The following is a 10,613-nucleotide window of genomic DNA, read 5'->3' as shown; positions in this document are numbered from 1 at the left end:
TGAGGGAGTTTTCTGATTAAGTCATATTTCTCCCTAAAAGATATACAGATAAAACCAAGTGAAACTTGGAAGGGGCAAATCGTCCCCATAAATTGGACATAGACTAATTTCATCACTCATTTTAAAAAGAAAATTCTACTCTAAAAACATATAACTTATATAACACACATAAATTAAAAGATGATCCATCTCCTCGATTTTAGAAGTTGTCGTGCTTGTGTTTATTGTTAGACATATCATTTTTTTTAAGTCAAACTACATAAGCTCCGATTTCGCAAAATATAAGTTTTGGGGATGAACCAAATTCATCCTCCTATTATTATGGAAACTAATTTCGCCCTAATGCTCATAAGTTCAATCGCTTAATTGAAACTCTATTTCAAATATGATGCCATTCTCTTCGCTTGCTCAACGAGTCAGTCGGGAGCTTTTCCAAAATACATGTACTTAAGCAAAATATACACATAAAAGGACTACAATCATTACCTGTTTTATGGACTTCTCATCTGAAATTGACAACATATGGGGTTATGTTTTAGTTTTTCAAAAACTTGATGGACCAAATTGGATCGCACAAGCAATGATAGAGGACGAAAATGAAAACGACCCCTTCTTGAAATCCAGAAATTATATGTCAAATAATTGATGGGGAAAAAAATAAATAAAGTAAAACAAAACACTTATCATCAGTTGGATAGACATAAATAAGCCCCACAAAATATGCTCCCATTCTCTTAACCAGAAAAATCCATCCATTCTTGAAACCAAGAAAAGCCTCAGAACAGTAGCTATGGCCTCCACTGCTACTCCCTCTCCTCTCACTTTATCCTCAATTTTATCCCAACAAGAACTCAACCCCATCATCAATTCTTCTTCTTCTTCTTCTTCATTAATTTCCTTCAAGCCTCAGCCTCTTTTCTTTAATCCCACAAAAGCTCTTTCCCTCTTCCCTCTTGTTCTTCAGTGCAAAGAAAGACAATCATCAGCAACATCATCTTCATTAGGCCACTGGGGGGTTTCCTCCGATGGGTCATTTTCAAAATCAGCTTTTGTGGTGGCTGCTGTGGCTGAAGTGGCTGAGGCTGTGGAAGAGCAGGTGGGAGAAGGTGAAGCTGGTAGTGGTGGTGGAGTAGCTGTTGCTGCCCCTCCTACAAAGCCGAAGAAAGGAAAAGCTGCACTGCCTCTTAAGAGGGATAGAGTATGTGTGTTGTGGTTTTGTCAGTTTTTCCCTTTTTGAAATGAATTTTTCCGGTTTATTTTTGTGATATCGGATATGCCTCTATTGTTTGCAATTTTGTGACAAAGGTCACTTTTTTGGGTGTATTTTGAGGTTACTTTTTGATACTATTTCTTGGGTTTACTTATTTGTTGGCATTTTTGTTCAGTGAAGTGAGTATTGGATATATAGTTAGCTTAGTTTCATGGATTGGATTTAACTGAGTTTTCCATGAATTCGTGTCTCACGATAAATAGTTGGCTTAGTTTCATGGATTGGATTTAACTGAGTTTTCCATGAATTCGTGTCTCACTAGGCACTTGAATGCTTAAATCGTTTTACCTTTTTTTCAATCATATTTTCCTTTTTTGAAATGACTTTCGGGGCATACATTTGCTACATGGGATGTGGTTTTTGCTTGAATCTTTTATCTGTTGCCTCTGTTGTGTAGGATTTAGCGACAAAGATCATGCTTTTAGGTGTATTTGTGATTATCTTAATGATTTTTTCTTGCTTTAAATCCCTTATTTGGATTCTTGTTCCAGAAATATACTATCGTATTATTAATTGGTTAATTTTTATTAGAGTTTGAATTGAGTGTGAACTTTAATGTTTAAACCATAGTTATCTATTAGTATGTGAAGAAAGCAGCGGTCTTTAAGTGGATTGCTGTTGGCTTTTGTTTGGTTCCTTGTTAGGTATTAAATTCTGGCCACTGAAGGGAAGGGCAGTTGGTCTTACTTTCTGCTCGTTTTGAAAGAAATTACTGCATATCAGGAAACTCTATTGTGTTACCACTGGAAGAACTACGCTTCACGTAATCTCATTTGTGTGGTCCTTTAAGACATAGATAGGCCGAACAAATGTGTATCCCTTGATTGTAGATCTTGCTGAGAGAAGGACCTCTGGTAAACGGCTTGATACTGATACTTTCTTTTAAAACTTTGGAAGGCTTATTTGAGCAATGTTGTTTTAGAAGTCCCATTGAGCAGAACCATAGCAAGGTTATTTATAGGGGGAATATACAGCATTCTTTTTCCTTTTTTTTTTTCCTTTTTGGTATGAGCCTTTGATTGGGACCTTAGCATTTTAGTTCTAATGTCATATCAAAACATCTCGATTTAGGATACCTTCATCCCTTTTGCATTTAACGTGTTTTTCAAATCATATTACAAGTTCAATTTATGGGAATTAGTCTGAGGATTTGTCTGTCCTTTGATATGTAGGCATTTTGGTCTCTGACTTTCACTTTTTGGTTTTTTTTTTTAATAAAAAATATACATTTATATTTCTGTTTCTGGCCACCACCTTCTTTCACTTGTATTCTCAAATCAATTTTAATTCTTTTTGTATTCAGATGAGATCTAAGAGATTCTTGGAAATACAGCACTTGAGAGAAAACAAGAAAGAGTATGATTTGAAAACAGCGATATCATTACTCAAGCAAACATCCCAGACAAAGTTTGTAGAAACTGCTGAAGCTCATTTCCGTCTTAATATTGACCCAAAGTATAATGATCAACAGCTGAGAGCAACTGTATGTTTTATTCTTTCTAATACCCCCTTAAATGAAAGGTGGTGCTAAGTCATTGGCTCAAGATTTTAAGTAACTTGTCGAACTAATTCATCTCTGTATTTTAGGTGAATTTGCCCAAGGGGACAGGGCAGACGATTAAAGTTGCAGTTCTTACCCAAGGTACTTCTATTTAATTACCAATTATTTGGGCTGAAAAGATAACGAGGCATTTTTTGTCGAGTTTTAAGTTTTAAAAGATACAACATCCAGGTTTTAAGGAAGAAGGTGGGTGAAGACTGTCAAATTACATTGTCTGGGTTTTGGAAAAGTAATATTTGCTTTGTGGCTGGGATGTGGAACTTCTCTATAATGAACCACAACAAATTATCATTGTTACAGGCTTGGTTGACAGCTTAAAATGGTCAAATACCCTTGTTTAGGTTTCTGTACGTTTATAGTCAGCAAGAAAAGTAAAGATTGTTTGTGGCTCTTTAGATATACTATTTCCTTGTGGTCAATGATTAAGCCTTTGCTGATTTACCAGTTCCTTGACCACATTTTTCCATGTTGGTTTGGTGGATCATGATGTCCAGTTGGCATGCTAGAAAGCTATTGCAGTTTTTTTTTTTTTTTGTTTGTACTTCTGTAAGTAGAGTAATTGGCTTCTGTAGACTCATTTTTTTGCTGCTGAATTTCTACAGGGGAAAAGTTCGATGAAGCAAAAAATGCAGGAGCTGACCTGGTTGGTGGAGAGGACCTGATAGAACAAATAAAAGGAGGATTCATGGATTTTGACAAATTAATTGCGACACCAGATATGATGCCTAAGGTGTTGCTCTGTCTCTCTTATTATATAATCGATTAGATAAACTTTTTCATGCTAATTAATTTTGGTTATCAATGTTATCTATTCTTTTCAAAATTCTTAGAACATAAAAAGCTCAAGTGGCAGAGTTCCTTTAGTAGAAATATTTATCAATTCATATCCGTCTCCATTGTTTCCTACTTAACAGAGTCTATTAAACATTAATATTTCTTTGTTACTCCATAAAATAACCTATTTGATTGTAGTATTCACGAACATAATATTTCTTTCTTATAGTATTCAAGAACATAATTTTCCTTTTGCCATTAAAAGATGGATAGTTATTGTTCTGAGGCATATGGCATTATTCTGTGACCCTCATTGAGTGCCTCTATCTCTGTACTTATGTTTTGGGTTTTGCTTTCCATCTACTCATCATTAATTTAATGCTTAGTTCAATATATGTACTATTTCATGTTAGTGTACGCACCTTTATTATACAGTAGTATGAACGTTCACCATCTATGATTTTTGCTTTTTCTTTCCTCATCTTTCTTATCTAACCGTCATTACTCTTGTAGTTGAACTGAATAATTAATTCTTCATTTAGTTTTGGGTTGAGTTTCATGCATTATGTACCTTAGCATTTTTGCAAATTCCTGACTTTAAAATTACAGAGGCTATCTCTTCTCATTCTTGATTTAGTTTTAGGTTCAGTTTTTTATTTTTGTCAATGCATGTTGCTTGAGGATAAACTGCAAATTCCTGAGTTTCAAATTATAGAGGCTTTCTACCTCTCTCCCTCTCCTTATTGCTGTATAGATCCTCGACCGTGTTTTGTTAGGTATATGATTTCTTGGTTTTGACTAGTGCATCTGTGAAGAGCTTTATGATGTACCCTGCTGGAATCTGCCAGATATGGGTTCTTTGCTGATTCATCTCCTGTGCTCCAGGTTGCCAGTGTGGGAAGAATCCTAGGGCCAAGGGGGCTAATGCCAAATCCAAAAGCTGGTACTGTAACTACAAACATACCTCAGGTAAGGTGTTGAGTTAGTTACGGTGCGATCTGGATGTTTGATTAAGAAATTGCATTGTTACTACCGTTTAAGTTTCAGTATCTACAATGACACCTATTTTGGACAAATCAGAGGTGAGGAAGAGGAATTAAGTCTGAATGCAGAAACCAAAATTCATGCACAATTTGTTTTGAAGGAAAGAGAGCTACAGGACTTCTTTGATTATCTGTTGGTGATAATGCTCTAATTTTACTGGCGCTTTGATGAAAATCTCAGCTGAACAGTGTCTGTTATCCTATTGTAGGCAATTGATGAATTCAAGAAGGGAAAAGTCGAATATCGAGCAGACAAAACTGGGATTGTTCACCTACCTTTTGGAAAAGTTGATTTTTCAGAGGAAGATCTTACTGAGAACTTCCTTGCTGCAGCGGTATTTTGTTCTTCTCTCTGTGATTACTTTTTTGCTGTGTCGTGGCTTCCTTCCGCGAATCTTACTTCGATGTCCCTCAAATAACGCTCGTAAAAATGACAGAAATCAGTAGAAGCAAACAAGCCATCTGGTGCGAAGGGGGTATACTGGAAAAGTGCGCATATATGTTCATCAATGGGGCCTTCTATTCGGTTAAATATCAGGGAGATGCTAGATTACAAGCTTCCGGCGAAGGTATAAAGAACACACTACACCTGTAAATTGAACCTTCTAACATTCCATCGGCCCTTGGTTGCCTGCTAAGCTTCAGATTCTCTTAAATTAAGATAGGATAGAAGGTAGTACGGAAAAAGCAAAGAAGATTCTGAGAGCCTTGTTGTTTTGTTAAAATTCTTCAAGGAGCTCTGCGCTTGTGTTGCACCAGCAAATCTTGTTCTGCTTCCATGTTTAATAGGATCCACACAACAACCTTCCTTTATGTTGTACATTGCATTGAGATAACATTAGTCTTGCAGTTTTGGATGATTTAGAATTTAATTCATGAACTGCATGATACTTCATCTCCTCTTTGATTCCCTGAAACTAAGGGCCTGTTTGGAACCCTAGTTTTTTGGGAGTTTGTCTAAAACTTTACTGTAGTGCACTGTAGAAGTTTTTGAAAAAATTTTGTAGAAGTTTTTTGTAAAGAGAAAAATTTTGTAGAAGTTTTTGTAGGGTTAAAAACTTTTTTTTCTTTTCTTTTTTTTTTCTTTCTTTTTCTTTTTCTTTTTCTTTCTTTCCTTTCTCTTTTCTTTCTTCTTCTTCTTCTTCTTCTTCCCCGTTACCTCTGCCTCCAGCAGTGCCACCTCCCGCTACCCCCTGCTTTGCTTCTCCCCCTCTGCCCTGCCACCCCCTTCCTCCGCCACCCCCTCTGCCCGCCTTCCCCCTTCCCCCGCCATCCCCTCACCCCGCTTCCCCCTACTTTCGGCCATCCCCTCTTCCCCCGCCACTCCCTCCCCCCTCCTTCCCCCTGCTTTGCTTCTCCCCCTCTGCCGGCTTTCTCCCTCCCCCCGCCACCCCCTTCCCTCTGCCCTCCCCTCTGCCCTTCCTCCGCCACCCCCTCCCCCCGCAACTTCCAAACAGGCCCACCTTCCCCCTCTACCCCGCCACCCTCACTGCCCCGCCACCCCCTCGCCACCTTCCCCCTCCTCCCGTCACCCCCTTGGCCCCTTCCCCCTCCCCTATTCCCCTTCCCGTTTACCACCCCTGAATCCCGCCACCCGTTAATTTTTTTTTTTTGGGCAAAGCCCCCCTTTCCCTCTGTCCTCCCCTTTCCCCGCCACCCTCACCCTCCCTCGGTGCGATCTGGTCTCGCGACCAGATCGGCCAGAGGGGAAGGGGAAGGGTGGTGGGGGAGAAGGGGGGGAGACGCAGAGAGAAAAAAAAACTTGCGGGGGAAGAGGGAAAAAAGAAAAAAAAAGGGGAGAGGGAAAAAGGAAAAAAAAAATTGGCACCGGAAAAGGTGATCGGCACTGGAACCGGTGGCGGAGGTGGTGGCCGGTGACGGAGCAGTTGACGGAGGTAGTGGTGGGGGAGGAAGAAGAAGAAAAGGGGAAGGGAGTTTTTTTTTTGTGTTTTGGATATTTTAAGTGTGTAGGTTAAAAAATTTTGATAAGTTTTTGAGGTTCCTGTAGCACAAGTTGTTAAAAAACTAGTATAATAAAAACTTGGTAAAAACTTGGACTTCCAAACAAGCCCTAACTCTTAATGGGGTAGAATACAAGAAAGGCGGTAGTGGTTAAACTAATCTACAGAAAAGTCCCTATGGTTCGAAAACTTACGGGCCTGTTTGGAACCTGAGTTTTTTGGGAGTTTGTCTAAAACTTTACTGTAGTGCACTGTAGAAGTTTTTGAAAAAATTTTGTAGAAGTTTTTGTAAGGTGAAAAACTTTTTTGTAGAAGTTTTTGAAATGTTACTGTAGACGTTTTTTGGATTATTTTTAGAGGTATTTTTAAAACATATTTTTGAGTATTTTATAATTTATAATTTATATATTTTTAAACATTTATGCATTTATAATACATTTATAAATATTTAGAAATAAATATATTTATATATTTATATAAAAATATATAAATGTATTATATTATATATAATACGTAATATACATATATTTATAAATGTATAAATATATAATTAATATAAATGTATAATTTATAATTTATAAATGTATATGATGATTATGTATAAATGTATTAATATAATTAATATAAATGTATAAATGTATTAATATTATGTATAAATGTATAATTAATATTGTTTATAATTTATAATTTTTATTGTTTAAATATTTATATGCATTATGCATTTATAATACATTTATAAATATTTATAAATAAATATATTTATATATTTATATAAAAATATATAAATGTATTATATTATATATAATACATAATATACATATACTTATAAATGTATAAATGTATAATTAATATAAATGTATATATTATAAATAAATATTATATAAATGTATAATTTATAATTTATAAATATATATGATGATTATGTATAACTGTATTAATATAATTAATATAAATGTATTAATATTATGTATAAATGTATAATTAATATTGTTTATAATTTATAATTTTTATTGTTTAAATATTTGTATATATTTATGCATTTATAATACATTTATAAATAAATATAATATAAATATACAAATGAATATATTATAAATATATAAATATATAATATTATGTATAAATGTATTAATATAATTAATATAAATGTATAAATGTATTAGTATTATGTATAAATATATAATTAATATTGTGTGTTAATATTATGTATAAATGTATTATATTATACATAATACATAATATAATTGTATATAAATATACATAAATATATATACATAAATGTGTAATATATATAATATGTATTATATATATTAAATATATAATATATAATATTTATATAAATGTATAATTACATATTTATATTAATATTAATTTATATGGTATATTATATTTATATAAATATATAAAAATATATTTTAAATAAAATAAAATATTTATAATATGTTTAAATAAATATATAAATATATAATATATTTAATAAATTTTTGAGGGTGAGGGACTCAAAAATTCAAATTTTTTTTTTGAGGTTACCGGCGGCGCCGGAATAAGTGACCTGCGCCGGGAGAGGTTGTGGAGGCGGTGTCTGGTGTGATGGGTTGGGTGAGGGAGGAAGAAAAGTTTTTGAGAAATTTTTTGGGTATTGATTTTTGAAGTGTGTAGGTAAAAAACTTTGAAAAGTTTTTTGGGGTTCCTGTAGCAAAAGTTGTTAAAAAACTAGTAGCTAAAAAACTTGGTAAAAAACTAGGGTGCCAAACAGGCCCTACATTTCGACCCTTCGTGGTTTGAACTCCTGTGAAAGTTGAAAGAAACGTTTAATTTAACGGGAGCAATCAAGATAACAGAATTACCTCTAGGAATTACTAGATTATTTGCACGTCTAATTGTCTAATTTCACTTCATCTCAACTTAAAGCTGTTCCCAAGTATGACATATTCATAAAGGGATGCATAAAAATTCAAAACACTCGTGACAGAAAAGCACCTTGTGGATAAATGGTGAGCACGAAAAAACCGTCAAGAATTTCACAGAAAAAATCAGATAAAGAAAAAGTTGAAATTTTTGCTGTTTAAATTTTTTTTTTTTGTCCGAAGCTCAATGGGTACTTTGGTAGCACAACTGCAATCACAAAGTCCTCCGATGACCAGCAAACGTGAATGTTATAATTGTCCACTTGATCGACGCTATAAGTAAAACCCTCGGTTTCTTTATTTTAACGATCAGGGTCTTGGAAAAGTGGTTTTGAACCGGTGAATGAATTGTGAAATTTAATTGTGTTTCTTTGTGACGTGCCAACGCTGAAGGTGGCTGCTTTGAGATTCACATACATGGCTAGAGCAAGAATTGAGATCGGATTCGGGGCCTCATAATTTGTGTTTAGTACAATTTTGCACAAGTTAACCTCTGGTATAAATCAATAAGATTTCAGTATAAATTGGATCCAATTTGATGTAAATTAGGTGCAGTTCAGCATATGTTGATCAAATCCCAAACTGAATTAGGGTTATCCTTCATTCCTCCTCCTTTCTTCCTTCAATCTAGAAAAAACTTTCTAACTAAAACTCCCTTTAACTCTCCCATGGGAGGGAGATCAGATTTTCCTGATCTTTCCTCATGGAATGAGCACTCTCTATAGTTTATTTTCATTTGTGTGAATAAAATCTCTTTTAAAATTTTCTAGTGAGAGTTTTCTTCTCTCCTAAATTTTTTAGTAAGAGTTTTATTCTCTTATAGGGATTCCTAGTGAGAGTTTTTGATAATTTTTTCATTTTTATTTTATTAGATCTGAGTTTTTTCAGATTTTGATTATCAGATCTGGAATTTCTTGGATCTATTCGGTAGACCTCACCATAATATCTGGAGTTGAAATAGTTAATCAGCAGATTTGGCGATTGGAAGCATGCACAGATGTTCGTGGACCTACAATTATTTTATACCATTTTTTAAATTTGAAACTTTATAATATAATTTTTATTGTTTTTCAGATTTGTAGTTTCCTTTTTTCAAATTTGTTCTTTGATATCTGTGTATGTTTGATGATGTAATTTCTACTATTAGTGCAAATTTTAATGAAATTATGATATTTTATAAAAAAAAAAGTATATGTTGATCAAATCAGGTGCAGTTCAGCACATGTTGATTTGTTATTATTTAGTGTACATCAGGTAGCATTTGGTATAAGTTGATTATTATCATTTAGTGTAAACTGAGAGTAATTTGGTGTAACTTGAGAGTAAATTATTAATTTACACCAACTTGTGCGAAATTGAACTTGTGAGACCCCATCTCCAAATCTAAAGGAAATTTCTTAATCAGTTCGCTGTAAAACATTTCGACCCCAATCCCATTGGCCATATAGCCATACCAAACATCTTGAATTTCCTATTCAAATTTGTCATAATTTTTTTTTGTAACGGGGGCAATGTGGGATTTAAGATGCAAAATGGGAATGGAGATTTGAATTCAAGACCTCTAAATTTTAAGAAATTTGTATTACTTGTCTGTTGGAAAAAATCACGTTTAAGTTTTTTTTTGTTTTACTTTATTGGTGAATCAAAAATTCAAGACGTGTTTCAATTTTAAAAAAAAAATGAAGAAGATAAAGTTCATTGTAATATTGTGCCTCTTGAAGAAGATGGCCGGAGAGCTTGGAAGATGGATAGATGTTGTAGGTTGTTGATGTAGGAGGCAGTGAGATTAAAATGGTGGATTATCTGATGATGAAGATGAAGTTGTGTAAGGGAGTGGAGTTTAATTTGGGAATTAAGAGTACAATGGGCATATCAGGTCATCTTTTCATATCACAAATTATATGTTCAGCAGTAGTACTTGCAATTCATGCGCGTCAACCGCGAGGTCCTTCAAACAAAAACCCAAAAAAAGAACAAAAACACGAGACGTTGGGACGTGGATTTTTAATTATGGGTGAAGCATTTTTTGTAGATCAGTTTAACCACAGAGGTATTATTGTAGTTATGCCTACCGCTACCAACTTTTCCATTGGAACA

General features: G+C 34.2%; 1 protein-coding gene across 1 annotated transcript; it reads left to right on the top strand.

Moving 5' to 3' along the window:
• The first annotated feature begins 712 nt into the window (after positions 1 to 712).
• LOC113732339 (large ribosomal subunit protein uL1c-like) lies at positions 713 to 5,508 on the top strand. Its single transcript, XM_027258043.2, has 7 exons — positions 713 to 1,198; positions 2,574 to 2,753; positions 2,858 to 2,912; positions 3,434 to 3,561; positions 4,491 to 4,574; positions 4,858 to 4,983; positions 5,086 to 5,508. Exons 1-7 carry the CDS (start codon positions 791 to 793, stop codon positions 5,221 to 5,223), a joined length of 1,119 nt encoding a protein of 372 aa, XP_027113844.1. The 5' UTR covers positions 713 to 790; the 3' UTR covers positions 5,224 to 5,508.
• Positions 5,509 to 10,613: the final 5,105 nt, after the last annotated feature.

The sequence above is a fragment of the Coffea arabica genome, chromosome 2e (genome assembly GCF_036785885.1).
Source record: "Coffea arabica cultivar ET-39 chromosome 2e, Coffea Arabica ET-39 HiFi, whole genome shotgun sequence".
Lineage (NCBI taxonomy): Eukaryota > Viridiplantae > Streptophyta > Magnoliopsida > Gentianales > Rubiaceae > Coffea > Coffea arabica.
The sequence above is the reverse complement of the archived record's forward strand: the minus strand, read 5'-3'. Positions and strand labels throughout refer to the sequence as shown.

Coding starts and splice junctions, on each gene's coding strand:
- LOC113732339 (XM_027258043.2), top strand. CDS start 791: ATGGCCTCCACTGCTACTCCCTCTCCTCTCACTTTATCCTCAATTTTA. Junction 2,913..3,433: donor AGTTGCAGTTCTTACCCAAG/GTACTTCTATTT, acceptor GAATTTCTACAG/GGGAAAAGTTCGATGAAGCA. Junction 4,575..4,857: donor TAACTACAAACATACCTCAG/GTAAGGTGTTGA, acceptor ATCCTATTGTAG/GCAATTGATGAATTCAAGAA.